Below are 27,993 nucleotides of genomic sequence, written 5' to 3' on the forward strand. Positions count from 1 at the left end.
GCCCCTGTGCGGTCCTTGCCCGCCACACGCCCCCCCCACCCCCACCGCCACCCCGCTTCAGCCCTTTCACCTGGAAAGAGGGCTGGGTTTTGTTTGCTTCTCAGGTGGCAACAACGTGATTCAGGAGCCAGGCATTGTTCCATGGGACCCAGAGCCAGCTGGGGCCAGGGCGCTGGCCCAGGCTTCGAAATGCAGGGCTCCTGAGTGGGCCGGACTTGGGTCCCCGAGGAGGAGCCCCCAGGTGGGGGGCCTGGACTTGGGGTCACAGTGTGTGGGCGGGCTGGATGCAGGGTCACCGACAAAGGCTTCTGCAGACTCAGCACCGACTGCCACCCCAAGTTACTGCTGCCTGTGGGCACGGGTTGGGGGGTAAGTTTTATTGGCAGGGCCCCGAGGGCAGGAGGCCTGCCAGCCTCCTCACAGCCTGGGCGGGTCTCAGCTCATGGTGGCCTCGGGAGCTTGCCAGGAGGTCCACCCCTCGGTTTTGCAGATGAGGAAACTGAGGCCAGAGGTTGCTGGCAGGGGCTGGGGTCGGCCCTTGGGTTTGCCGCTCTCTCCAGGCGGGGAACTTGCTGTCTGGAGGAGGCCCCGGGCTGGTTTGGTGTGTGTGTTGTTGGGGGGGTGTCCCAGGCATCGGGCAGGGGCGACCCCTCTCTGAACCACGGTTGTGCAGGGTCCTCGTGGGTGGCAGGAGAGGGTCTGTTGCCCCCACCCCTCAGCCCCGCATCCGTGGTGTCATCTTCCCCAGGGAGCTGGCCCTTCCCAGAGAACGTCTGGGGACCCTCCCTGACCTGCAGGGGGGTGGACAGCCGCCTAGCACCATCCGCAGCCCGGAGCTTGAGCCTCGGCTTGGCTTTTTCGTGTTGAGTCCTCTCCTTCTCCTCAATCACTAAATACTTCGAAGGTCACCTCGAGGAGTTACTGCCTTTGTGTTTGGGAGCCTCATTGTAACTGAGCGTTTGCCCAGTTTCAGGGGCACACCGGCTGACAGTATTGTCCCAGTAGGGACTCTGCTCCTAGGGAGCAGAGAGGAACGAGGAAGTGCATTTGGAAGCCTGCTGACACTGAAAAAGGCCGGCCTCTGCCATCTGACACACCGGCCCCTTCCACAGGCCTGCAGAGCCCCTCTGCACAGGCTGGGCTGCGGGGGTGGCTGGGTCAGCTGCACCCCCCCCTCGGAGGGCTGGTGCCGGGTAGGGGTGGGAGACAGGGGAGCCTTCCCAGTGGGCCCAGCGATCCGGGGCCGGGGTGGGACTCTAGACCGCCTCACTGCTTCTCTCGTCTTCCATGGGGATCAGCTTTTCTGGGCCTGGCTCTCTGCGGTTTGGATGTTGACAAGAACCCAAGGCAGGGGAATGCACAGCCAGATGCCTGAACAGAGATCAAGATAAAGCCTCCTGGCTAAGGCCCGTAGCAACCCCAGGCCTCAGTAAACAACCCGCCTGCTGTGCAGGAGACCTGGGTTCAACCCCTGGGTCAGAAGGTCCCCTGGACGAGGGCATGGCAACCCACTCTGGTATTCCTGCCTGGAAAATCCCATAAGGTCCCTAGCAAAGAGTCAGACAAGACTGATCAAGTAACACTTTCACTTTCCTGCTGGAGGCCAGGAGCAACCCCAGGCCTTTTCAAACAGGATCTGGGCCTGCTTGACCCACTACAGTGCCCCGACCTCGCTGCCCACACCACCTACATTTCACCTCATTTTTGTAAAAACGTTTCTGGGGTGACCCGCTGCACCCCGCCGCTGCAACTCTGAACTCCTTTCTCTTCGATGGACTTTCAGCCGTTGCCAGATTTTCTGTGTCTTTAAGAGACTACAGGGTGCTTGGAGGCCACCTGGCAGGTGGCACCCTGGGTCTGGCAGCCCACCTGTGCCCTTCATGCCCTAGCTTCCCTTTCCCAGGGGCCTCCCCAGACCACACCGCCAGGGTCGGGCAGGGCGGGCTCCCTGAGCCGGCAGGGATGGGCCTGGGGCCCCGGTGGGCGGGTGCCCGCGGCGGAGCGCCTGGCGACCTGTGTCCTGCCCGTGTCCCTTGTGGACTGAGCCCTCTGCTCGCGGGAAGTGCTTCCCTAACCCGAGCTCTGGGTGAGTCAGGCAGCGGGGAGGGGAGACGCCCTCTCGGGTGAGGGGGCCGTGAGGCCGGAAGGGGTCCAGCTTCGGGCAGCGGGCTGGCAGCGAGGGCGCTGAGCGGGCAGAGGCCTGCGCCGGACATTGGCAAAGCGGGCAGCTCCGGAACCGAAAGTCAGCCGCTGGGGCGGGGCGGGCCGGGGGTCCGGAGGCGGCGGCGGCCCCCGCGCGCGGGCCGGGGGAGGGTTCTCGGTGGAGGGCGCCCGGCGTGGCTCCGGGCACACAACTTCGCCGGGGCCGGCGGGCCGGCAGGTGCGGTCACGTGGGGCGGGCGGGCCGGGGGCGGGCCGCGCGGACCCCGCCCCTGCGCCCTGGTCCGGCCGCGTCGGCGGGAGCGGGCGGAGCCGCGCCCGGGCGCGCGGAGCCGAGCGGGGAGCGTAGAGTGGCCGGAGCTCCGGGCTCGCCATGCCCACCAACTTCACCGTGGTGCCCGTGGAGGCGCGGGCGGACGGCGCCCAGGAGGAGGCGGCGGAGCCGAACGAGGCGCCAGGCCCGCCCGAGGGCGGCGAGCCCGACTGCCCGAGCCTGGGTGAGCGCGGCCGCACCTGCCCGCGGGACAAAGGCGGAGGCCCGGCTGCGCGGGTCGGCGGGCGCGCGGGGGAGGCCGGGGCCGGAGGAGAGGGCGTCTCGGGAGGAGGGGCGGCCGCGGGGCGGGGAGGCGGACGGCGCGCCTAGAAGGGCCGTGGGGCTGCTCTCCGCCCCGTTCCCGGGCCCCGCCGGTTCCTCTCACTCCTCGCTAGTTCCACCACTTTGCCTGCCCCTGCAGTTCCCCTCTCGCCGCCCCGTCTCCTGCCTGCCGCGGCCCGCTGCCCGAGCTTCGTGGTGGGGGCGCAGGGCGAAGGCTTCAGGGACCGTGGGCTCGCATATGCCGCGCCCCCATGTCCCTCCCCTACGCGGCCCCGGCCCGGGACGCAGAAAGCACCTTTTCCCCCACTTGGGGAGGGGTCGTGAGGAGGTGCGAGACGCCCTAGGTAGCTGTGGAGACGGAGGAGGGTCTCTTCCAGAGCGTCCCCAGGCCCCCCAGGTGACCTGGTGTGACCTCCACCCCCGGAGAGGCCGAGGGGGGCGGAGTGCCTGCCTGCTTCCTTCCCGGCCGCCTCTGCTCCACTGCGCTCCGCTCGCTCTGGGGCAAAGGGCCGCCAGGCAGATAAGCTGCCAGGAGGACCGGCCCACTGCCCTGTGGGGTCCTGCGCTGGAAGGACAGCAGGTCCCTGCCGGGCGGAGAAAGGCCGCCATCGCCCCCCACAGAGCTGCTCAGACCCGGGTCCTCCTGCCCCTGTGTTTCTGGAGCCCGGAGGTCTCTGGCACTTTCACTTTCTCTGTGGGGTGGGGATCCCCAGCCTGCTTCTCCATCACGGGGGCTCCAGGCCCCGACTTCCCTACAGCTGGTGGGTGGATCACCCGAGGGCGCCGCCTCATCTCTGGGCTCAGCCCCTGTCGAAGTTGGGGTTACTGCAGCATCAGGGAGCAGGTGACCAGGCAGGAAAGACGGTGACGCCAGGGCAGGCGAAAGGTCCTTCGAGCCGCCTCCAGGACAAGAGGCCGGGTACCTCCTGGGGCTGTGCGCCATCCCGGCCGGTGAGGGCGGCTCCGCAGGGTCCTGCCCCCTCCCTCAGGGTCTGCCTGCTTTCCTCTGCACACAGGTATGGGACTGGGCAGGGCTCCAGCGGCCTGTCCGGTGGAAAGCAGGCGGGACTTGCAGGTAGAGTCCCTGAGCCCAGCCTCCCCAGCCGCGGCTCCGGCTAGGGGGCCAGCAGCCTTCCCAGGTGAGCCGCACCTCCCTGGCCCCCAGGAGCCATCGGGTCCTCAGGGGACCCTTGCCGCCCCCCAGGAGGGCACCCCCCCACCCGCTGGCCCCTTCTCAGGCAGGCCTCAGTGGCTGTCTGCAGACCTGGGCATGGCTGCAGGGGCCCGCGAGCCCCCTGCCCACCCTGGGTCTGAGGCTCCTGCTTTCTCTGCCAAGCCCACTTCAGCCCCTGCCTTGGGCTTGTCCAGCATCGCGTTTGCTTGCGTGTTCAGAGGCAGGGGCCCTGGCAAACACCACGTGTGGGCATCTCGCGTGCCTGTCGACAAGCCCTCCGGGGTCTGAGCTGACCCTGGCCTTGAACGAGCTGGCACAGGACTGAGCCCGGGGCTTCTCTGTCTTCACTCGCGTTACCTTGGAGGAACGGCAGCAGGGGCCTTGGTTCTCTGGGCAGAGCCCCTGTGGCTCTGCAGGCAGGCGTGCTGTTGCCTTTCAGAGTCTGCTCGAAGCCGCCAGCCCACAGTGGTGCCCAGAGAGGCCTTGTGATGGTGGCCAAGGCATGGCCAGTGTGATGGGGCGGCTGGGAAACAGCTCACGTTCTGCTGTTGAGGGGCCCACCCTGCAGCAGGGAACTGCTGGTGGAGCCCCTCGCAGGCCCATGTGTGGGGTCCTTGCCCCCTTGGCCCAGCCTAGGGCCTCGCCTACTCATCACAGGGTCACTGAAGATCCTTCCCGACTCTGTGACTGGCCCTTGAACCCCTGAGGAGGCGCCTGGCTTTCCGGCTGGGCCTCCTGATGGTGCTGGTGAGACAAGCTCAGGGAGGCCTTCCCGAGCTGGAGCATGCTGGAAATTGAGGGCTGGGGGAGGGCTGCCCCTGGAGGGGCCGGGCTCACTTCTGCGCCTACTTGGCTGACGCGGCCGTGGGACCAGCCCAAGTCTGCCCACCCGAGCCCACGGGCCTGGCGCGTGAGCCCGTGACACGTGGAGGCCGGCCCAGGCTGCCTTTGCTTCCTGCGCTCCCCTGCGCTCCTGGCCAGGCCTGCGTGGGGCCCTGTGGTCAGTGTGTGAAGCCATGGCCCGCTTCTGGCCGTCCGAGGCCCGGGCCTCCACTGGGGCGCGGTGGCCGACACCCAAGTCTTGACCTTGCGCTGCTGCTGCTGTTGTGACCTTGGCTGAGTCGGGTTGGCAGGCCTGGGGTTTAGAGCTGGGGGGGAGGCCTGCGGGCAGTGGTGGGGGGGGCGTCCAATGTTTGGGAGGTGTTGTGTGCGCTCCCGGATATTCGCCGGACCCCGCCAGCCCCCACAGAGGGGGTCCCGCCCGTCTCCCCCCGGACTCTCCCCTCCCCCAGCTCCGCTCTCACTTCCCTTTCCTTCCTGGCTCTTCCTCTTTGGATGCCTTTCCTGTAATTTCTTGCTCTGTGGCTCAAGCCCTGAGGGTCACCTGGGGGCTTCCTTGACCTCTGCGAAGGCAGCCCGAGCTGCCGACCCTGGAAGCCCTGGGGGCGTCATCTGGGGTCCTGCTGGGACTGAGGGGTCCGGGGAGCAGGCTCTGTGCTGCCCGTTTCCCCGTGTGGCCGTAGCCCTCCAGGGGCTGCTCCCACGGGCTGGCTAGGCGAAGGACGTGAGCTCAGCCGCAGGGGCCTGAGATGAGCCTGTGGGTTCTGTCCCGCGGGTCAGGCGTGCAGCCTTGCCCCGTCGCCGGGCTCCAGGAAGGAAGGGCTGCGGACTCTGAGCAGGAAGGGCTGACCCTGGCCCGTGTCCGGCACCCCCGCCGTGGGAATCTCTGTGGGCGGTCTGGGCTCTGGACCTCACTCAGGGAGTCTGTGATGCTGGATGGAGGGGGTGGGAGGGCCAAATTCCATCTTTAAAGGCGCAGGACAGCCCAGGCCTGGATGCTCATGGGGCGGGCGGCCTGCATCCTGGCCTCCCCGTGCCTGTTGAGGCTCTGGGGCCACCTCCAGGCCACGGGTCCTTTTCTTGGAAACCGGGAGAAGCGTTCTGAGTTTCTCTGCCGAGCCCTGCAGACCTGCGTGTGTGCGTGCCTGTGTCTGTGCGTGTCTGTGTGGGTCTTGTGCGTGTCTGTGTGTGTGTGTGTCTGTGTGTGTCTGTCTGTGTGTGTCTGTGTGTGTCTGTGCGTGTCTCTGCGTGCCTGTTTGTGTCTGTGCGTGTCTGTGTGTGTGTCTTGTGCGTGTCTCTGTCTGTGTATGTCTGTGTGTGTTTGTCTGTGTGTGTCTGTGTGTGTCTGTGCGTGTCTGTGCGTGTCTGGGGTGCTGGTTGGAGCACTGCCCTGTGTGTAGGTCCCTGGCAGCCCTGGGCAGAGGGGTGCCTGTGTGCTCCATGGGCTCCATCAGGGAAGAAGGGGCCCCGGAGGCCAGCGGGGTGTGTGCATGGAGGGGCCTCTGTGGCCAGGCTCGCCGCCCCTCTGCCCATCACCTGGGTGGGGCAGTGGGCTGGGCTGAAGGGACCCACTGCTGCTCCAACCCCGGGGGCCTGCTGCTTGGTGGCGCCCCAAGGCCTGTTGGAGAGCGGGGTCCCCTTCTCACCCTGGGACTGGAGGGGACTCAAGTAATTGACTCTAAACGTCTGCTGTTTTGGGCTTCCCAGGCAGAGCTAGCGGGAAGGGAAAGACAGGAAAGAAAGTGAAGTGCTATGTTGTGTCCGACTCTGTGATCCCAGGGACTGCAACCCGCCCAGCTCCTTTGTCCACAGAATTCTCCAGGCAAGAATCCTGGAGTTGGGTGCCATGCCCTCCTCCAGGGGATCTTCCTGACGCAGGGACTGAACCCAGGTCTCCTGCATTGGAGGCGGATTCTTTACCGTCTGAGCCACCAGGGAAGTTCAGTGGTAAAGGACCAGCCTGCGACGCAGGAGACACAAGAGGCTCAGGTTCGATTCCTGAGTCGGGAAGATCCCCTGAAGGAGGAAATGGCAACCCACGCCAGTATTCCTGGCTGGAGAATCCCATGGACAGAGGAGCCTGGCAGGCTACGGTCCACAGGGTCGCAAAGAGTCGGGCACGACTGAGCGACTGAGCACACCACATCCCCTGCGTGGAGGCAGGTGGTGGGCTGGTAAGCTCTGCCTGGAGGAGAGGGAATGGGGGAGACTCACTGCAGCGCTGGAGGCCGGGCGGGGACGGTGATGAGCTTGTGGACCCATCAGGGTCGTGGCACCCCAGGGTCTTGATCTGCTGCAGCTCAGGGTGTCACAGGCTATGCAGCAGCACCTGGGGTGGCCAGAGGTGTCTGCCAGGCCGGACACGGTGGGCGAGGGAGCTGCCCTCCACATCTTGCCTCCCGGAGAACCTGTTTATGGGGATGGGGCTCTGCCCAGCGGCCATAGTCGCGAGCCGACCCTGGCAGGTCCTGGTGCCTGGGCGGGTGACCCCTGGGTCGGCCTGCACTGCTGCGCAGGGGGATTGCGGCCTCATGCGGGGCTATCTTTCCCGGGCCCATGGTCGGGCTCAGGGTGGGAATCGGAGGCACAGGCTGGGGGTGGACGTGTGCCACCGGCCGCCCCCAGGGTCTCCATCCCCAGCCGCACATGCGGGAGGCTTCAGGGCACAGGCTGCTGTCCAGCGGTGAGCATGGGCTGTGGTCTCTGCAGCCACTGCCTTCTGCTCGAGGGGGAAGACCCCCCACCCCGGGGCCCATGAGACGGAGGCCAGGCCAGGTCTGGGGCCTGGCAGGAGTAGACGGCGCCCGGGCATGGCAGCTGGGCCTGGGGCCTTGCGGGCTGCGGCGAGCGGCCGCCGTGGGCTGCCTGCTCGGGGGCCTGGGGCAGCGCTGTCTGCAGAGAGAGCAGAGAATGAAGGGTTAACAGGTCTCTTTCATGAGAAAGCGGGCACCCCCCCGAGAGCCAGGCCTGGTCTGTGCAGATAAGCTGTGCTGCAGTGGGACCAGCCCAGGAATGAGACGCCCTGGCTCCCCCATCCATGGCCGCTCCCCCATCCACGGCGGCCCGCGCTGTGCTGGGCCCGGAGCCCGCTGCAAGGAGCCCCGGTGAGTGCCCTGTCCAGGTGCCCTTGTGGCTGGCGGGGGGTGGGGGTCTGCAGCCGTGCCCCTGGAGGGTGGTTGGGAGCCGTCGGTGCTGGGTCTTGCCTGGGGCCTCAGGCGTCTGTGCGGGCCAGCTGCCCACGTCCCTGCTTGGGCCCAGAGGCGGGGCCCCACTGCGTGTCCGTTTCCTCTTTTTGGGGTGCTTTCTACTGAGGACAGAGTTGGGGGAGGTGTAAGCTCCGTTTCTGAGCTTCACGTGGCCGGGGTGGGACCCGTGACCCTGCGCGAGTTTCCTGGGCTTGGGTTGTCCTCGGGCCGTGTGCTGGGCGGGGAGCCGGACGGGCCTGCGGGCCTGTGGTTGCCCCTCGCAGCCAGGCCGCCCCCTTCTGCCCTGCCTGAGGCTGCTCTGCAGCCAAGCCTGTCTGGGATCTGCATGCGGTTAGCGTACGGCTGTCCCCCAGGGTACCGTCTCTCAGGTGTTCCCCGGAGTGAGCTGTCCCCTGGGGGGTCAGGAGGCCCCTCAGAGACCCCGCATCTTGCTGAGGCTTCTCACCCTGCCTACTCTTCTGCTCTGGAGCTGGCCTGTCCCAGAGGTGGCCCTTGGGTTAGGCCCCGTTCTCAGGAGGCTCGCGGGATGGTACGGTCTCTGGGGAGGGATTGTGTGGAGCCAGCATCAGAGGACAGGAGCCCCAGGTGGTTCTTGGGTTTCCTCCTCTCTCTGAGTGGGGTCTTGACCGCAGCCAGATGGAGCCTGAGCCGGTAACGGGAGCCGCCTCGGGAGGCCGCTGGGGTGCCCAACTCCCGCCTTCGGCTCTGGCTGCGCTGGCCCTGTGCCCCACCTAGGCTGGGATCACAGCCGCGGGTCCCCGAGAAAGGAGTGGCCGGAGAAGGCGTGGCACCCACGTGATGGAGGGGTGGCGGGGAGCCATGCTCCCTGAGTCCACCGGTGGCCCTCACCACCTGGCGCGGGGTCGTGTCCAGATGAGAGGAAAGTCCCTGGAACACACTCTGTTCTGGAGGGCCCAGCTGTGCCCCGTCCCACACGCGTGTGCTGACCATGCGTCTGTGCACACCCCGGGTATCTGGCTGCTCCTCTGTGTTGGCGCCTCTCCGTAGCTGAGACGCCCAGAGCCGCCCCATCTCAGCAGGGGGTGTCTGCAGCCCGACTGTCGGGGTGGCCGTGGCCTCGGTCCTCCCGCCCCGGAGCCTTCCTGAGTCTTTCTCTGAGTCCATCCCGCCCTTCGTGTTTTGAGGAGCACCTTTGTCCCTGGGCTCTGTGGGACAGCGTGGGAGGTGGCGGTGGCGGTGGCGGGGAGGTGGCGGTGGCAGGTTAGAGGGCGGTGAGCAGGACACAGCTGGGCCAGTGGGCCTTGCCCCGTGGCCCTGCTGCCTGCTGTGGGTTTTGGCTCATTCCTGGTCATGCCAGGGTGCTGGTGGCAGGATGCCCCCGGGAATGAGTGTCCTTTCACGAGGGCTCTTTGGAGGTGCATGAGCTGGCCCTGCCCACCTCTCCACGCCGAGCTCCCCCGCCCGCCAGGCGCTGGCTCCAGGCGGCCAGCCAGATGCCAGGCGCACGCCTGTGGAGGGCACTCCCAGGTGGGGGCAGGGTGCCAGGCCCGCTTCCCGCCCTGTACCGTGGTCCGGGGTGGGACGACGCTGCCTGTAGCTCTGGCAGGGGGGCTGTGTCGGTGGTGGGGTCAGCTCGGGGTGGGGCAGAAGGGCTGGGTGCACAGGACAGAGACTGAATCTGCCAACCTGGGGTCACCCGGCCAGGCCCCTGGCAAATGGCGTCTCAGCATCTGGTCCTCCCTGAGATGGCACGGGGGCCTCGCAGGCCAAGAGTGAGGGTCAGGGAGACCCGCGGAGGCTCTGGTGCTCAGGGCCCATCCACCCTGCGGAGGCTCTGGGGGCTCGGGGCTTGTCCCCCCCGCAGAGGCTCTGGGGGGCTTGGAGCCCATCCACCTGCTGCCCCCCTCACGGCTCCCAGCTGTGGGCTGGAGTGTCCATCTCCCACTGGAGCCCCAGGTGGGAAGGCTGGCCGGCCCTCCAGGAGCAGACGCTGGGGGAGATTCCCGTGCCGGAGGCGGTGTCGGCGGGAGGGCTGTGGGTGGCTCTTAGCCTCTGCTTTCCTCTCGGCGTTTCCTCTGTCTTTGCTGCAGAACGAGTTACTGTTTCAGCCCCAGACTTGCTGTGAGAGCAGCGGAGCCCCTGGGCTCGAGCGGTTCTGTTTCTCCGGCCTGATGGCAGGGTGCTCCTTCTCAGCCCGTGCCCCTCGGGCATGCACTGGTGGCCAGGCCCTGGATTTCAGATCCAGCGTCAATCCTGGCCACAGAGCATGGAGGGCAGGGGGCGCTCATTAACTCGGTGTCGGGAGACCTAAAACCCCTGGTTCCAGCCCCGGGTGACGTGGAGGAGAGCCCGCCGTGGGGGCCGTGGCCGTACGGGGAGCCCAGGGAGTGGCCGGTCGGGCTCCACACGAGGTCGGCAGGTGGGGCCACAGTCCTGGAGGTGCCCTGCGCCCCCGGGAGGGCTGAGTGCCCCCTGTGCAGGCCGCCCATGCTTGGTGGCAGGAGGGGGCTGTCGTGGGCCAGCTGACCCTCAGGAGTGCCTCTGGCCCTGAGCCTTGGGGCCTTTCCCGAGACTCATGCTGAACCCCAAACATGGAGATGGAGGAGCTGCTGCCCTCGGGGCCTCGGCGGGCAGGGCTCTGACAGAGGCTCTGCCCCCACCTGGTCCCAGCCACCCCCCACGCCCTGTGGAAGGCCCTGCTGTGTTCATGACAGGGACGCCCAGTCTCCTCCGGGAGCAGGAGCCAGAGTGCCGTGCAGACTTCCCGCCCCGAGTCTGGAGCCCTGCGTTCCACATGTCCCTAGTCCCCACTCACGTTTACTGATTCGCGGTTCAGTTTGCATCTCGTGGAGCCATCAGTGGGGCATCAAAACTGGTGAGGGGAAACCAGATGCAGGGCAAGTGGAAAGGGTGGAGGCCGTGGGGTGGGTCAGCATGCAGGGTGAGCCCCAGCAGTGGCACGCGGGGGGCTTCTGAGGGGGCCCCGCCTGTGAACTGAGGCGGGCTGTTCAGGCGAGGGGGAACGGACAGACGGAGGGGCCAGCTCTGCTGGGGGCGGTGGGGGGTCCGCCCCACAGTCTCCAGGCCATTCTGTGATTAGACGTCTGATGCGAGCCTGGCCTGCCCGTTAGAGCAGGTTAACCCGTGGGGCTGCCTGTCCTGAGCGCCCCGGCCTGGGGATGGCAGGGTGGGGGCTGCCCTCCCAGCCGGCCTGGCCCCAGACACCTGATCTGCATCGGGGGCGCCCTTGTCACATGGCCTGAAGGCCGCTGGACCCTCGGGGGCACCGGGGGACCCGCCCCAGGAGGATGGATGCTTCAGGGCCCCTGGGATTCCCTCTGCTTGGGCTGGTCCTGGGTCCCCGTCATCATGAACAAGCAGAGTGAGCATGGGGCTGCAAGCCTGGAGCGGGGTCCAGGCCCCAGGAGGACCCCCGCCCTTCAGAGTCCCCATGTGAACGGAGGGCTCAGGCTCTAGAGGTCTTCGTGCAGGGACTGCTTTGTGCACACAGGAGTTGTAACCTGCTGCTCCCTTGAGAGATGAAAGTGGACGCTGTCCAGAAGTGAGAGTGATTAACACAGGTGACCCCTCAGGTGGAAACATTGGATTTTTCCTTTAATTACGACCCTGATCTCTGTGCGGGGGTGTTCCGTGTTTTATTTGGGCCGTGCTGGGTCTTTGTTGCTGCCTGGGTCTTCTCTGTCGCAGCGAACAGTGGTTTCTCATTGTGGTGGCTCCTCTTGCTGCGGACCTCAGGCTCCAGGGCCACGCGCTTGGCTGCTCCAGGGCACGTGGGGTCCCCCAGCCCAGGGCTGGACCCCGTGTTTCCTGCTTGGCACGTGGGGCCCCCCAGCCCAGGGCTGGACCCCGTGTCTCCTGCTTGGCAGGTGGCTCCTCACCCCTGGGCCACCAGGGGAGCCAGGAAGCACTCTTTGATCTTTAGTCAGGGGTCTCGGCTGGAGCGGGTTGAGGAGGAGAAGGCTGCCCTCGGCCCGGTCCAGGCCTCCCACCTGTGGCCGCCCCTTGCTTGGGAAGGCGCTCGTCCCCACGTGTGCGTCTCCGTGGTGCTGGGCCTGAGCCCTGGGGAAGCCTCGAGGGCTGACTCCCCGCCCATGTCTCCAGGAGGGGAGGCAGGCAAGTCTTGGTTGAAGGATGAGCTGTGAAGACGGTGGTCCCCCGTGGGAACCGAGGCTTGCGGTGTGCTGGGGGCAGCCTCCAGGCCCGGGGTTTATGGAGACGCTTGAGGGGTGTGCTGCTGTGTCTGTGGTGTGTTTTGTGTGTGTCCCATGTCCTCTGTGCTCGTTGCACGTGACGTCTACAGCGTGCCCAGAAGCCGCAGGTGGGAAGGCAGAGGCCCCCGGGCGCCGGGCTTCCGGTGCGCTCGCCCTGCCTGCAGCGTGCAGCCCATCCTGGCCTGGGGGGTGTCCGCGGCGCTGTCTCCCAGTCTCCACATCGTCCTGTGTAGCTACCGCACCGCCTGACCCGGGTCCGTACACCTAGCGGTGGCCTGTCCCACACCCCAGCCCCTTCTGTTCCCTTCCGGCCTCTGGTCGCAGAGCCCCCTCCGTCTGGGGGACGGGCGGGCTGTCCCAGCTCCCGATCGAGGTCGCTGCTTGCTTTCCCAGCCGTGCCTGGGGCTAACCCCACTGCAGGTGCCCAGCCACCCTGTGCCCAAGGGCGTTCAGGCCGACCCGCCAGAGGCCCCCCGACCACAGGCTGTGCTTCCAAGGTGGGGGCTGGGGTGGGCGCCCCAGGGCTTTTGTGCTGAGCAGAGCGGAGGCCCTGCCCGCGCCAGCCACTTCTCCCGGATGAGAAATACAAGTCCCAGGCAGGGTCCGTGACTTTGTGCAAGGTCGGGCAGACGGGGAACCCGACACCCCTCTGGGGGCGGCCGGCGCGGCTGGAGCCGGCGCCCGGGGCTGGGCCAGCCTGCGTGTCCTCCAGCGTCCCGTCCGCAGACAACTCTCTGCAGCTTCCGTTTACGCCAGAGCCCCAGTCGGAAATGCTGGCCTCTCGTTACCAGAAAAAGGATTGTTATTACCAGAAAAGCACGGTCGTGGGGACGGGAAAGGACGCTGAGTGACCAGCGGGAAGGAGACAGGGAGGGGCTGGTGCTGCCCAGACGCCCGCCGAGCAGGGAGGGGCGCTCTGGCGCGGATTCTCGCCCAGGTGAGGGCAGTTGAAGGCAGCTGTGTTTCTTAAAGGGCTTCCCAGGTGGCGCGAGTGGCAGAGAGCCTGCCAGTGCGGGAGACGTAAGAGACGCAGGTCCGACCCTTAAGTCGGGAAGACACCCTGGGGGAGGAAATGGGGTCCACAGAGGTGTGTTGTGGGCTTTGTTTTGACCTGACGCCAGAACCTCAGCTTCAGAGAACACACTTGAGCGCAGGATAGCGTGTTCCCTGGCACTGGCCCTCCTGCCTCGTGCTCCCCAGTGCCCCTCCTCATGCTCTGTCCCGTCTGCCGAGAGCAGGCGGCCGGTGTTGTGCCATCTGCGTTTCCTCTCGCGAGCCCTGCAGTCCAGTCACCAGCCTCGGGACCTGCAGTGAGTGCAGGTCTTGGGCTTCGCCATCAGCCCAACAACATCTTTCGTGGAAAGTGCCGGCTGTACTCTGCACCCTGACGCCCCGTCTCCGTCTTCTTTCTCCCCCCTTCCGGAACCTTCCGGAGCCTTCTGGAGCTGGCCTGTGTCCCCTGTGGCTTCTCTCCTGAGGAGGGTGGTCCCCACTTGGCTTTCAGCTCATGTTGGGGCTCAGGAGCCCCAGCAGGCGCGCCCTCTCCTGGGTGTCGTCAGCCTGTGACCCACACATTCACCTGACCTTGGTTTGCTGGGTGGTCGGCTTGTCTGGACACCACCCCTGCCATGTGGGCAGCTGGAGGAGCCATGGACAGCCCTGTCCCTGCCTCCAGCTCTCACTTGTGCTCCTAGCGTCTGCTGGCAATTCCCCCCCGCAAGCACTGACCCCCATCTCTGGGCCCCGTAGGCCTGTGCCCCCACGGTGGTCCCCGGGGCTGGGCAGCGGGCAGTGTGGGTCCATCCAGCAGGGGCCAGGGCTCTGCCCGCTGAGTGCTTTCACGGGCTGAGCCCTGGGAAGCTTCTGGGAAGGGGCTGAGAGGCCTGGGAGGGGGGGCATGGAGCTGAGTGGGGCCTCTGGATTTTGGGGGGCTCGGCAGGGGACAACCCCTGGGCCCCAGCAGCTACTGTTTGTCTCGTGGCGAGGCGTGGGCACATGGATGGATGGAACACGCTCGCCCTGTGCGTCTGGGCTGGGCTTTTTCTCGGGACTTGGGGGTCACCCATGAGTCACCCCCCAACCCCCAACAGGGCCTGGTGAGTGGGTGATTCTCTGCCATGGCCATGCTTGGGGCTGGCCTGGGGCCTGAGAGAAGCCTGCTTTGGGCGCCTTTTCCCCATGTCCTCGCTCAGTTCTTTCAGTAGGGCCAGGTCTGTCGCAGAAGGCCCATGGGTGGCGCTGACGTGCAGGAGGCCCCAGCCGCTCCCCTAGCTCACCTGTGTCCTGGGCGGCTCCCAGAGCGGCGCTGACCTTGAGCCAGGGCTGTGCTTAGAGCGGTGCCCACCTGGTTTTCCTGCTCACGTTGCAGTGGAGCACACGGTCACGCCCGTGTCTGAGGGTCTGGGCTGACCCATTATTGCTCTGTGGACGGCTGGTGCCAGAGGTCTCCATACACTCGCGCTGGGGTTGGTGGCCCAGGCCTTCCCGACAGGAACTACGGAGGCGGCAGGGCCGCGGTGGCCCACCTGCCTGCGGGTGCTCCGTGTGGGCTCCGGGCCCCTCACGGGGCGGGGCTCCCAGCGGGCAGGGTCCCCAGGCCCGGGGGTCGGAGGCGCTGTCAGGGCAGAGCCTCCTTACAAAGGCCGGTCCCCGCTGACGCTCAAGGCCAGGCTGGCGGGAGCCGCTGGTCATGAGCTATTTGTCCTGAGGGACCTGTGATGCTGGAGCCGGACCCCAAGCTCTTGGACCCAGCGCTGCCCTCAGCCTCGTCTCTGCCTGGCGCCTTCGCCTGGACGGATCACCGAGGGCGTGAGGGCCAGGTCGAGAGGGGCCGGTTCGCTAGTCACCGCCCCCACCCCCACCCCTCCCTGGGACTCCCGCCTCGTTTGACCGGGCCCCGCCCCATCTGACTGTGCCCCGCCCCGTCTGACCTCACCCTCGCCATGTCTGACCGAGCCCCTCCTCGTCTGACGTAGCCCCGCCCCGTCTCACTGAGCCCCACCCCGTCTAACCCAGCCCCTCCCTGTCTGACCGAGCCCCGCCCCGTCTCGCTGAGCCCCTCCCCGTCTGGCCGAGCCCCGCCCCATCTGACCACGCCCCCGCCATGTCTCACTGAGCCCCTCCCCGTCTGACCAAGCCCCGCCCCATCTGGCCCCGCCCCATCTGACCACGCCCCCGCCTTGTCACTGAGCCCCTCCCTGTCTGACCAAGCCCCGCCCCATCTGACCACGCCCCCGCCATGTCTCACTGAGCCCCTCCCCGTCTGACCAAGCCCCGCCCCATCTGGCCACGCCCTTGCCATATCTCACTGAGCCCCACCCCGTCTAACCCAGCCCCTCACTGTCTGACTGAGCCCCGCCCCGTCTGGCCCGGCCACTCCCTGTCTGCCCGAGCCCCGCCCCATGTCCCTGAGCCTCGCCCCATCTGACCGCGCCCCGCCCCGCAGGAGACGGACACCCCAGGGAGAGCAGCCCATTCATCAGCCATGGGGAGGCGGACACAGAGAGCGTCTACGAAGGGAAGAACATGGCGCTGTTTGAGGTGAACCTCACTTCCTCCTCTAAGCAGGTGGCAGGAGGAGCCGTACGAGAGGCCCACCCCCGGCCTCGCGGTGAACGGAGGGTCCCGGCTGAGGCCTCAGGGAGCCCCTCGGAGGGGCTGGACCCGGGCCACTTCGGAGCTCTGACCTCGAATCCCTGACCCCTGGGCTGTGTCCACAGCCCCCTGCCCACTTTGGATATGTTGGCCTCAGGGCAGACGGAGCGGGGACACCCCCCCGGGTGGTTGATCTGGTCAGTTGGGCGATATCTCTGGGGTGGGGATGGGTAACTGACTCCATGTCTTGGCCCCCAAACAGGAGGAGATGGACAGTAACCCCATGGTGTCCTCACTGCTCAACAAGCTGGCCAACTACACCAACCTCAGCCAGGGCGTGGTGGAGCATGAGGAAGCAGAGGACAGCCGGCGGCGCCAGGCCAAGGTGAGCCCCACCCCGGGCCCCAGGCCCCAGGCCAAGGTGAGCCCCACCCCGGGCCCCAGGCCCCAGGCCAAGGTGAGCCCCACCCCGGGCCCCAGGCCCCAGGCCAAGGTGAGCCCCACCCTGGGCCCCAGGCCCCAGGCCAAGGTGAGCCCCACCCCCGGCTCCAGGCCCCCAGGCCGAGGTGAGCCCCACCCCGGGCCCTCACCCCCCGGGTCCCCCAGCCTTGGACTGCCCCCTGCCCTGGCCCCTAGCCCAAGGTGCTCCCAAACCCCGGGCCCCCGCCCCCCGGGTCCCCCACCTGGCTCCCAGGCCAAGGTGACCCCCTACCTGTGACCACCCCCCAGGACCCCAGGCCAAGGTGCCCCCACCTTGCAACCACCACCCCCAGCCCTCAGGCCCCCAGGCCAAAGTGCCCCCCACCCTGGGCCCCCCACTCCCCGGGTCGTCGTGGGCCCTATCTTGCTCCCACCTTCCCAGGGGCCTTATTTCTGAGCATTGTCTCTGGGACTCTCTCCCAAGATGAGCCGAGCTGCCTGCGGGTCCCCGCGGAGGCCCTGTGTGCACAGGGGAGATCGTGGACTTGTGTCCCGGGCAGGTGGCCCCGGCCTCCGTCCCCCGGGGGCTGGGAGCAGGTGCCGCAGGTTGCCCGGGATCTTCTGCATGATGTGTGGCCGGGTGGGTGGGTTTGCCAGATGCCCCAGCCACCCCACCGAAGACTGAGCGTGGGTCCCTCCAACTGAGGGGCACTGAGCTGGGGCATCCATCCCCCGAAGACGCCTTCTCCAGGGTCCAGGGACCTCTCATGTCCCGGGCCTGGGGACCACTCGGGTTGACCCTTCAAAGCGGCCTCTTTTGCAGTGCTGGGGGCCCTGAGTGGCCTTTCAGGACGGGGCTCTCCTCAGCTGCTGGCCCTGTCTGGGCTGGGGGCTGGCCTTGCATCACCCTCTCGTTTGCTGCCAGGCCGTGAGCCCCCCAGTCCCCCCATATTCCCCCCATAACCACTTTGATTGTCACACGCCGACACTCGGGGTCTAGGCTGTGGGGCCGTCCCAGCTGAGCCCGCCAGGCATCTGACCCACCTCCCTGGCCATCGGTGCCCCCCAGAGTCAACTCCTGGGTCATCTGCTCTGCAGGCGTTCCTGTGTTGCCCACCCAGTCTTCCCCAGAAGCACCCCCCGGCTTCCTTTGAGGGGGTGTCTTGGGGCTGGACTGTGTCTCCCCAGCCTCCACGGGATGCCCCGTTTCAAGCAGCCTGACCCCTTTCATGGGAAGTGTTTTTGCAAGCCGGTCCTCCAGATTTTTCCCCCTTGCTCACCTGAGTTTAAGCTGCTCCCCCCGTTAAACATTCTCTTGTCTTCTCGGCCAGGTGACCCCAGATCCCGAGTGGGCCACCCGACGCTGAGGTCTCGCCGGCCGTCGGCAGGACGGGCTGGCCCCCGGCCCTGACGCTGGGGTCCCGCCGGCCGTCGGCAGGACGGGCTGGCCCCCGGCCCTGACGCTGGGGTCTCGCTGGCCGTCGGCAGGACGGGCTGGCTCCCGGCTCTGTTTTCTGGGTGGCTTCCTGGGCTGTGGTCCGTGCGGGGTCCCAGGCGTTTGCATCACGCGCCCTCCTGCGGTTACCCCTTGGTGGGGCTACCCCTCTACCAAGCCGTGTCTGGGCCCCGTGCGGGCGGGACCCTTGGGAAGGGGTGGCCTGCAGGCAGCACGTGCCCCCCGCCCCCTCGCAGGTCCCCCCCTCGCTGGACCTCCACCTCGTGGTCAGGACCCGGCAGGTGCCTGTCGTGGTTTAGGCCCTGGTGGCTAGTGCCTGGTCCTTCCCCCAACCTCTCTTCCTCCAAGTCGGGGTCTCCTGAGGACCGGGGTGCAGGCATGCTGGGCTATCTCCCCACCTTCTCATAGCGCCCCTAGGAGAGGAGGGTGGAGCCTGCCCCCGCCCCTGCTCCGGGTTCTGTCTGAGCCCTAGGCGTCTTCTACCTCCCTGGGGCTTGCGGTCCTGGGGCCCGGGACGTGCACGCGGCTCCTGGGCTGAGGGGAGCCAGCCCGGCCCTGGCAGCCTCTCCGTGTCTTCCCGTCCTCTGGCCTCCCTGCAGTCCTGGGGCCCGGGGTGTGCATGTGGCTCCCGCCCGGCCCTGACGGCACCCGCTCTCTTGCAGAGCCCTGGCATGGGCACCTTCATCGGCGTCTACCTGCCCTGCTTGCAGAACATCCTGGGCGTGATCCTCTTCCTGCGCCTCACGTGGATCGTGGGGGCGGCCGGCGTGCTGGAGTCCTTCCTGATTGTGTCCATGTGCTGCACCTGTGTGAGTGGGGGGGGGCGTTGGGGCCCTGTTAGCGTGCCCCCACTTTCACCTGTGCGTGGGGCAGGGGGCTGGCCGTCAGGGTCCACCCGTCGAGACCCCAGCCTCGCCTGTGGGCAGGTCGGCCCTTGGCTGCTGACGGGTGGGCAGGGCTGGGGGCTGGCGGGGTCTCCATAGAAGCAGGGTGAGTGAGTGTCCCTGGACGGTCACCACTGCCGGCCGGCCTGCACTTGCAGCATCTCCCCTGCCTGCTGGGAGCTTCTGGGCATTCCCCGGGGCTCCCATTGGAAGGAGGGGATGCCTGCTGGTGACGTATTCAGACCCGGGTGCACCAGGCCCTCTCAAGTGGCCCCTGGCCCCTGCCCTGCCCCTCCCTTCCTTCCTGTGGTGAGGAGGGCCATTCAGCCGCCCTGACCGCAAGCGCCACCAGCCCAAGAGGACCCAGCGGGCAGACGAGCAGGGCCCCCGGCCGCCCCGCGGCAGTGGGGTCGCGCCGTGGTGTTCTGCACTTAGTGTCCCCGGGAGCATCTTTGGAAGAATCTCCCCCAAAACCGACGAAAGCAGGAGACGGAGCAGGGCCTTGTGAACCGGAGTTGCGCCCGGCAGGACCCATCCAGTGGGTCGCCGAGGCCTCACGCCTCCCTGGGCTCTTCTGTCTGGTTTTCAGGTTGTGAAGTGTTGCCTGCCGGCCGCAGGCATGGCCACGTCCCTGTGCAGGTGGTGGGGCTGGAGGCGGCCCGCCCTGGACAGGCTCCCGTGGTCCTCCGCCCCACGGTCGGGGGTGTGCAGACAGGGTCCCGGGCACGTCACAGGAAGTGTGCCTCCATGGGGTTCCCCTGCGTCCCCCCAGGAGATAAGCATCTCGATGGGGCCTCTTGCCTCCCACGGGGAGTGGGCACCCACTAGAAACCAGCCCTTCAGTGCAGGAGGGCCTTGAGCCTGGGCACCCCTGGGTGATCCCAGGAGCTTGACGTTGGAGGTCAAGTAGCCAAGGTCCCGAGTGCTCCAGCCACGTGGCCGCCCAGCCCCTCTGTGGTCAGAAGCTGGGAGCTGGCCTGTAGGCGGCCCTGCCCGGGCCTGGCGCCGTCTGCATGCTGAGGTGGCTGTTGGAAACCCTCCGTCTTCTGAGAGGCCTCCTGTTTATCCTCAGACGATGCTGACCGCCATCTCCATGAGTGCGATTGCGACCAATGGCGTGGTCCCAGGTAGGGGAGCTGCGGGCAGCTGGGCGTGGCGGGGCGGGGCTGCGTGGCTCCGTGGTGGACAGGGCTGCGTGGCCACTTCCTGTGACCTTTGCCTACACCCCGGGTGGCCTCGGGCTTCAGTGGCTCAGTGGTGAAGAATCCGTCTGCAGTGCAGGAGACCCGGGTTGGATCCCTGGGTGGGAAGATCCCTGGAGGAGGGAATGGCAGCCCGCTCCAGTCTTCTTGCCTGGAGAATCCCGTGGACAGAGGAGCCTGGTGGCCTGCCGTCTATGGGGTTGCAAAGCGTCGGACGTGACCGAGTGCCTGAAGCACCCTCACCACCGGGTGGCCTTGGGGCAGCAGAGAGTGGTCCCGGGGTGGGAGGGAGCCTGTGTCCTGAGGGGTAGACGGCAGGGAGCTCGCCCTCCAGGGGCCCTGTGGGCAGAGACCCTGCGGTTGAACAGGGAGCCCCCCACCCACCGCGTCCCCACCCCCGGGCGCGTCGGGGCTTCTGTGAGGCCAGGTGGGGTGTGTACCTGTGGTTCATCCCCTGGAGCCCGCACACCCAGGGTCCCTGTGAGACTGGGTTTCTCCTCCGAGACACCTCTGTGGCGTTTCCCATCGTGTTCCCGCTGCCACCCGTGGGTGGGGCTGGTGCCTCACAGGCTGTGGCGTCTCTTTGGCCCTGGATTCTGGCTTCCCACAGATTGTGGTTCTCTTCCCAAGGCGAGTCGTTGCCAGGACTAAACTACACCAGAGTGCCGTGGGGCTGGGGGAGGTGGCCGGGGGTCCCAGGAAGGCCTTATGGGCAGCCCCCCGAGGGGCCTGCCGCTCTTCAGGAGGGGGTGCGCCTTCAGGTGTCCTCCAGGTGCCCCTTGCCACGCACGGTCCCTGGTCGGTGTCCGAGTGGGGTCTCAGCCCGCCAGCAGGAGGACCAGGGACGGGCCGGTAAGCTGGGCGCCCCCACGCCCTGAGGTGAGACATGGAGCCGATGACTCAGTTTCCTAAACGTTCTCGGGCGAAGTTAAGAGAACGCAGGTGTCGGCCGTCGTGGTCTCGGCCCTGGGCCCTGACCCCCTGCTTGGAGCTGCACCTCCTCAGCGCAGCGTCCGAAGTCGGCCGCCCGCTAGGAGGAGGTGCCGGTGGATACCAGGCGGGTCCCTGGCCCGCCTCCGCGCGCCCCGTTCCGGGATGAGCCCGCCTGCCCTGGGAGGCCGGTATTCTCGGCCGGTGGTGCGTGTGTAACCTGCCGTGTCCCGTTCGGCCTGTCTTGCAGCGGGCGGCTCTTACTACATGATATCACGGTCTCTGGGGCCGGAGTTCGGGGGCGCCGTGGGCCTCTGCTTCTACCTGGGCACCACGTTTGCAGGGGCCATGTACATTTTGGGGACCATTGAGATTTTTTTGGTAAGTGCTTTGTTTCGGGCCGGGTTCCTTTGTCCAGCACATCGGTGGCCATCTGATGCCCGTTTGGTGACCCGAGGGTCTGTCCCAGCGGCATCTGCGGGTGTGGGGGCTCATGGGGTGGGGGCGACACCCAGTGCAGAGCCCCTGAGAAGGCCCTCTGGGAGGCACTGGCGCCCCAGCCCCTCCCTGCTCCCGGGGGTCCCCTTGGCAGGGCGGGCGGCCTTCCTGACCTGGTCCTGTGCCCTGTGCCCTGCAGACCTACATCTCGCCCGGCGCAGCCATCGTGCACCCCGAGGGCGCGGGGGGCGAGGCGGCGGCCCTGCTGCACAACATGCGCGTGTACGGGACCTGCACGCTGGCCCTCATGGCCACGGTGGTCTTCGTGGGTGTCAAGTACGTGAACAAGCTGGCCCTGGTGTTCCTGGCCTGCGTGGTGCTCTCCATCCTCGCCATCTACGCCGGCGTCATCAAGACCGCCTTCGACCCGCCCGACATCCCGTGAGTCCTCCGCCAGGTCCTGGGGCTGTACCCACTGAGCGTGTCGGCCGGGCTGGGGACCGGGCCGTATCCACAGCCGTCGGCGCTCTGGCCGGGTGGAGGACGGGCTGGCAGGCCTGGGACCCGTCTGGCGGCACCGCGCTGCTCCCGGCCGAGGCCTGTCCTCACCGAAGCCCCTGAGCAGGCTCCTTCCTTGTCCCCTTCGGGATTGAAGGCAGCGGCCCTGGTCACGCAGCGAGTGAGCCCCAGTGCCGCCCACACGGGGCTGGTCCAGGGGGCGCCTGGTCCGGGAGGCGCTGGCCCTGAGTGCCCACCCCCGGCTCCTGTGTGCCGCTGTGCACCCGCGGGCGAGCTGTTTGCGCCACGTCAGACGCCCCAGAGCAGAGGGTCACGAGACAGACCGGGGTGTCCCGCTCGTGGACGCAGCTCCTCCCCAGAGACCCCTGAGCCACACTTGGTTACAGAGGGGGACAGTGGGCAGAGGCTTTTCACTGCCCGCCCCTACCAGGGTCTGTCTGCTGGGGAACCGCACGCTGTCCCGACGTGGCTTCGACGTCTGTGCCAAAGTCCACACCGCCAACAACAGCTCAGTGACCACCGCGCTCTGGAGCATCTTCTGCAACGGCTCTGCGGACAGCACTTCCTGTGACCAGTACTTTCTCCACAACAACGTCACCGAGATCCAAGGCATCCCGGGCGTGGCCAGCGGTGTCCTCCTGGGTGAGTGTCCCCCCCCATGGGTGAGTGTCCCTCCCTGGTAAGTGTCCCCACTCGGGTGAGTGTCACCCGCTGGTGAGTGTCCCCCACTGGTGAGTGTCCCTCCCTGGTGAGTGTCCCCACCCGGGTGAGTGTCCCCCACTGGCGAGTGTCCCCCCGGTGAGTGTCCCCACCTGGGTGAGTGTCCCCCGCTGGCGAGTGTGCCCCCCTGGTGAGTGTCCCCACCCGGGTGAGTGTCCCCCCCTGGCGAGTGTCCCCTCCTGGTGAGTGTCCCCTCCTGTGGGTGAGTGTCCCTCTCTGGTGAGTGTCCCCCTCTGGCAAGTGTCCCCTCCTGGTGAGTATCCCCTCCTGGCGAGTGTCCCTTTCTGGGTGAAAGTCCCCCCGAGGTGAGTGTCCGTCCCCTGGGTGAGCATCCCTTCCCTGGGTGAGTGTCCAGTAGGTCTCTGCTGGCTGGGCCTCCACTCCCGCTCCTTGGGACCCTGTCCTTCTGTCCTGCTGGTGGCCTTGTGACTACGTCCCCGGTTGCTGACCCCCTGGGCCCCCCGGGTTAGTGTTCCCCAAGCTTAGATGCCTGGTACGCCGTGGAGGGGGCAGGTCAGGCCTGGCATCGCACTCCCAGCTTTGGGCTTGCGGAGCAGCAGTCTGGGGTTGATGAGGAGGTGCCGGGCGGCCGTCAGGGCGGCGTCAGCAGTCGGGTTAATGTCGGTGCACAGCTGTCGTCCACAATGTCTGGTGTCTTCAGACTCCAGCACTGAAGCCTTTGCTTCGGCCGTCAGGAGACATAATTTTCCCTGGGCTCAGTTGCTCCGAGTCCACATTCCCTGTCCAGGCGGGGTCAGCGCTGGGGAGCTGAGCCCTGGGCGGGTACTGGGGTCTCGTGAGCCGCCCTTGCCCCCGCAGACAACCTGTGGAGCATGTATGCAGACAAGGGGGCGTTCGTGGAGAAGAAGGGGGTGCCCTCAGTGGCCGTGCCAGAGGAGGCCCGAGCCCGCGGGCTGCCCTACGTGCTAACCGACATCATGACCTACTTCACCATGCTGGTCGGCATCTACTTCCCGTCCGTGACCGGTGAGGCCCGGGTCCCAGGGGTCCAGTACACACCCCCCTACTGAGTGGGGGGCCTGGGAAGCTGTGTGGCGTCAGGCAGGTTCGTCCACGCTCTCCTGAGAGGCCAGGCTATTCAGAGAAGCCCTGTGACCGTGGCGTCAGCAGTGGACGCAACGGCTGTCGGAGGCTGCTGTCCTTGTGCATATGAGAGAGTCTGCTGACCTTTCTGGAGGGACTGGGTTGCAGGCTAGCCCCCACGCCCATGTGCCTGCGTACACACACACACACACACACACACGTCCACAGGCTCACGTGTGCATACATGCATGCATACCTACTCTTAGGAAGCCCTCAGCCTGGCCGTGGTCCCCTGGCCCCCCAGCCGACCGAGCAGCCCGTGGTTGCATTTCGGTCCCTGCTGCTCCAGGCTCCCTAGAGCCTGTCCACACACACTGGGGAGGCCGGCCTGCCGGGGGCCGCTCCCCTCCTGCCCGTGGCTCAGAGCCGGGGGAGGACAGACATGTCTCTAGCCTCCCCGTGGAAGTGGGTCATGTCTCACTTAGGCGGTAGTTGGGGTGGGGTCCAGCTCCTTGGGGTCTTTCTCCTGTATTCCTGTCTCCCCGCCTGTCGGTGATGAGGGCATAGGAGCCTCCCCTGTGGGTGTGGGTGTTTCCACGCCCCGTGGCACCACACCCACGGGCTCTGCTCAGGCCACACCTGGGACAGATCACAGGCACTCAGATCACATGTATCTCCATGAGGACGTGCTCTGAGCTCAGATGGACTTACTCAGAGTGTATGTGCTGGACAGAGCGATGGGGGTGGAGGTGGAGGCTGCTCCCCGCGGGGGGTGAGGGGCTGAGGCTGGGCCACGTGCTGACCCAGGCGTGGCCCGGGGGTGAGTCAGCGTTTGGCAGCGGCCTCCCAGGACTTTCTCACTCCTGGCTGCGGGGATTAACGGCGTTCAGGGGACGAGGTCTGAGCTGGATGCTCACAGAGGCTGGCTCTGGCGTTGGCGCCCGGGGCTGAGCCTGGGCTGAGCCATGCTCTGCTCTCTGCTGTGACTTGGTTCATGGCTGGGCGGCTGATCCTGCGGACACTGTGGGGGACCTCAGGGTGCCCACCCACGTGCCCTGCAGTCCCATGGCATGTGGTGAGGTCCAGCCCGGTCTGTGAGGCCCAGCGTGATGACAGCGGCCCTGTGCAGCCTGGGGTCTCTCCTGTGTGTTGTGAGGGAGCCCCCCTGCCTCCCACTGTGCTCAGACTCTGCCCGAAGGGGCTGGGCGGGCACCGTCTCCCAGGTTTCCCCGAGGACCATCACCACCCTCTGCTTCCACAGGCATCATGGCGGGCTCAAACCGGTCCGGGGACCTCAGGGATGCACAGAAGTCCATCCCCACCGGGACCATCCTGGCCATCGTGACCACGTCTTTCATTTGTATCCTTTGAGCCCAGTGTGGGGGCCCAGTGTGGGAGGGTGGGCGGCTGTACCGTCCTCTGCTTGTGGCTGGGCCCTTGGGGCCTCCTCCAGGTGCCCCCCACCCCCTCCTCTAGGTGGCCTCAGGTGGCCCTGACCACACGCCTGCTGTCAGAGGGGCCGGGCTAGCCTCGCCCTGACTCCTGGACTCCAGCCTGGGTTGGTTGAAGAGTGTGGCTTTGCCTGAGAACCAACCGCATGTAGTGAGCACTTAGCTCCATGACGCGTGATCACATGCAGCTACGTGTGTGCTCACACCACGCTTTTGTCCAGCGGGGGTCCCTGGCGTCGCCGTGCTGGTGGGGCCGTTTCTCCCCGAGTTCACCCCTTCCCAGCCGGCGACGGTTCCCACTTGGTCCCAGCAGTGGTCACGCCAAGGGCCAGGCCCGTCCCGACTGACCCAAGGTATCCCGTCCAGGGGGGCCGCGACCCGAGCAGGGGTGGGCAGGCGGGGGGCTGGTGTGAGCCGCCCTGTGGCCAATGTGTTCTGCCCGCTGCGTCCTTGACCCCGGCTGCAGACCTGTCCTGCATCGTGCTTTTTGGGGCCTGCATCGAAGGTGTAATCTTGCGAGATAAGTACGTTTCGTTCACGGCTTCCAGGAGCTCCTGGGCCAGCGCTGGTTTCTTTGATGACTAGTATTGAGACTGGGGAGGGCAGGGTATCCACCCTCGCGTGTCAGGGTGTCCCAGCGGTCGGTGTGCTGGGGTCGGGCCCGTGCATCCCTCCTGTACTGGAGCCTGGAGCCCGCACCACGACCCTGGGCCCCAGGAGAGCTGGGTGCAGGGGCTCCGGGGGGGCTGTCGCTCCCTCTCGGTGGGTGGGAGTCAGTCTCTGTTCTCAGCCGCCCTCTGGAAGCTTGCGCCCCCCGCCCCCAGGTTTGGGGAGGCCCTGCAGGGGAACCTCGTCATTGGTATGCTGGCCTGGCCATCTCCCTGGGTCATCGTCATCGGCTCCTTCTTCTCCACCTGCGGGGCCGGCCTGCAGAGCCTGACCGGGGCCCCGCGGCTGCTGCAGGCCATCGCCCGGGACTCCATCGTCCCCTTCCTGCAGGTGAGTGCCCCCCCATCACGTGTGTGAGACCCCCGGGAAGCCTGCCTCTGAGAGCCCGGGGTCTGCCTCCGAGCGTGAGCGTCGTGATCAAAGGCTGGGGGGGTGCAGGTCCCCGCCTCCAGCCTGGCCGCCCCGCCCTGAGCCTGTGCTCTTGTCTCGCTCTGCGTCTGCCTCGGACTTTGGGTTTCCCGTCCCAGACCATGTGCGGGAAGGAGGCAGGGGGCAAAGCTTCCTCCCGGGAGCCACGGTCCCCACGGGGCCCTCCCAGGCTGTGTGCCCAGCCGGCACTCGACGGGAGCCCCGGGCTCCGCGCTCTGGCCTCTCCTCCTGGCTGTGGCTGGGTGGGGTCCATTCTAGTGTTGCAGCCCCGAGGCCTCCTTTGAGCTGAACACAAGCGTCTCGACCTCTTGCCCACATGTGAGTGTTCTTCCGGCGCCCATCCCCTTCTCCGGGCAGGTGTTCGGCCACGGGAAGGCCAATGGGGAGCCCACGTGGGCCCTGCTGCTCACGGCACTCATCTGCGAGACCGGCATTCTCATCGCCTCCCTGGACAGCGTTGCCCCCATCCTGTCCATGTGAGTGGCTGCGGGGGGCTCCTGTTCACGGAGCAGGGGGTGCAGACGAGGCTGGGAGGACCCCCCGGGACCCAGCCCGGCCCTCACGGGAGTGGTGGCTGCAACTGGGAGGACCCCCGGGATCCAGCCCGGCCCTCACGGGAGTGGTGGCTGCAACTGGGAGGACCCCCGGGATCCAGCCCGGCCCTCACGGGGGTGGTGGCCACAGCTGGGAGGACCCCCGGGATCCGGCCCGGCCCTCACGGGGGTGGTGGCCACAGCTGGGAGGACCTCCGGGACTCGGCCCTCATGCTGCCGCTCGTGCCCCAGGTTTTTCCTCATGTGCTACATGTTCGTGAACCTGGCCTGCGCCCTGCAGACCCTGCTCCGCACGCCCAGCTGGCGCCCGCGCTTCAAGTACTACCACTGGTGAGCATGCGGAGCTGCTCCTGCCATCCCAGGGGCGTGTTGGGGGCAGCCCTGCCAGGGCCCCAGCCATCCTTCCTGGACCGGGGGTCTCCCAGCCCTGGGCACCCCCGCCCTTCCTGGACCAGCCGTTCCCCAGCCCCGGGGCCCCCCCGCCCTTCCTGGACCGGGGGTCTCCCAGCCCTGGGCACCCCCGCCCTTCCTGGACCAGCCGTTCCCCAGCCCCGGGGCCCCCCCGCCCTTCCTGGACCAGGGGTCTCCCAGCCCTGGGCACCCCCGCCCTTCCTGGACCGGCCGTTCCCCAGCCCCGGGGCCCCCCCGCACTTCCTGGACCGGGGGTCTCCCAGCCCTGGGGCCCCCCGCCCTTCCTGGACCGGCCGTTCCCCAGCCCCGGGGCCCCCCCGCCCTTCCTGGACCGGGGGTCTCCCAGCCCCGGGGCCCCCCACCATTCCTGGACCGGCCGTTCCCCAGCCCCGAGGCCGCTTCAGCCCTCGGGACGGCCCGGGTGGACGTGCCTCGGCCGGCACCAAGGCTCGGGTCCTTCTGCTGGGGTGGGGCAGGCCTGCAGGGCGGCTGCTCCGGCGCTGGCTGGGGTCTGGGTGGCGAGTGTAGCCCCACTGCTGCCCCTAGGACGCTGTCCTTCCTGGGCATGAGCCTGTGCTTCGCGCTGATGTTCGTCTGCTCCTGGTACTACGCACTGTGCGCCATGCTCATCGCCGGCTGCATCTACAAATACATCGAGTACCGCGGGTGAGCGGGGCCATGCGTCCTTCAAGTCAGCTCTGGGTCTGTTAGGATCTGTCGTTGGGTTTGTCTGTGTCCCAGTGTAGAAACCAGGCTGTTTTAGCAGTGTGTCTGTGAGCTGTGAGATCCATCTAATAACGACCCTGACGTGTGGTGGATTATAATGTTTCTAAAGGGTTCCCCGTGAGATCCTGAGCGATGGGCGGGTCACTTGCATCTCAGAGCCCCAGGTCCATCACGGGGGCATTTTCCCTGGACACCCTGGCCCCGTCCGGGAGCAGAGGCCTTGGGGAGGTGGGACCTGGGGGCGTCTCGGGCTTGAGGCAATGAGAGGGCTCTGGGGGTGCAGCCTGAAGGCCCCGTCCAGCTCTTCCAAGCTTGGAGAGAGGGTCTGGGGGCCTCAACCGCTCCCGTAGCCCCCTGCCCCGCCCGCCCTGTTGGCAG

At 67.3% G+C, this 27,993-nt stretch overlaps 1 protein-coding gene across 5 annotated transcripts in view; it reads left to right on the forward strand.

Annotated features, from left to right (window-relative positions):
* The first annotated feature begins 269 nt into the window (after window positions 1-269).
* Window positions 270-27,993, forward strand: part of SLC12A7 (solute carrier family 12 member 7) — a 40,548-nt gene continuing 12,824 nt past the window's right edge. Inside the window, exons 1-15 of one of the 5 annotated variants that reach the window (XM_027519922.1) lie at window positions 270-369; window positions 15,614-15,708; window positions 16,025-16,147; window positions 18,301-18,447; window positions 19,595-19,649; window positions 20,905-21,035; window positions 21,292-21,533; window positions 22,042-22,253; window positions 23,151-23,318; window positions 24,637-24,735; window positions 25,293-25,350; window positions 25,651-25,825; window positions 26,282-26,400; window positions 26,710-26,808; window positions 27,436-27,555. In XM_027519922.1, the coding sequence (XP_027375723.1) occupies window positions 285-369; window positions 15,614-15,708; window positions 16,025-16,147; window positions 18,301-18,447; window positions 19,595-19,649; window positions 20,905-21,035; window positions 21,292-21,533; window positions 22,042-22,253; window positions 23,151-23,318; window positions 24,637-24,735; window positions 25,293-25,350; window positions 25,651-25,825; window positions 26,282-26,400; window positions 26,710-26,808; window positions 27,436-27,555 (1,928 nt within the window). In that variant the 5' untranslated portion in view covers window positions 270-284. Of the gene's footprint in view, window positions 370-2,437; window positions 2,658-7,791; window positions 7,874-15,613; window positions 15,709-16,024; window positions 16,148-18,300; window positions 18,448-19,594; window positions 19,650-20,904; window positions 21,036-21,291; window positions 21,534-22,041; window positions 22,254-23,150; window positions 23,319-24,636; window positions 24,736-25,292; window positions 25,351-25,650; window positions 25,826-26,281; window positions 26,401-26,709; window positions 26,809-27,435; window positions 27,556-27,993 lie in introns of those variants that run through there. The other 4 variants (XM_027519920.1, XR_003507147.1, XM_027519921.1 and 1 more) reach the window with 4 other exon arrangements.

Source organism: Bos indicus x Bos taurus, chromosome 20 (assembly GCF_003369695.1).
Source record: "Bos indicus x Bos taurus breed Angus x Brahman F1 hybrid chromosome 20, Bos_hybrid_MaternalHap_v2.0, whole genome shotgun sequence".
Taxonomy (NCBI): Eukaryota; Metazoa; Chordata; class Mammalia; order Artiodactyla; family Bovidae; genus Bos; species Bos indicus x Bos taurus.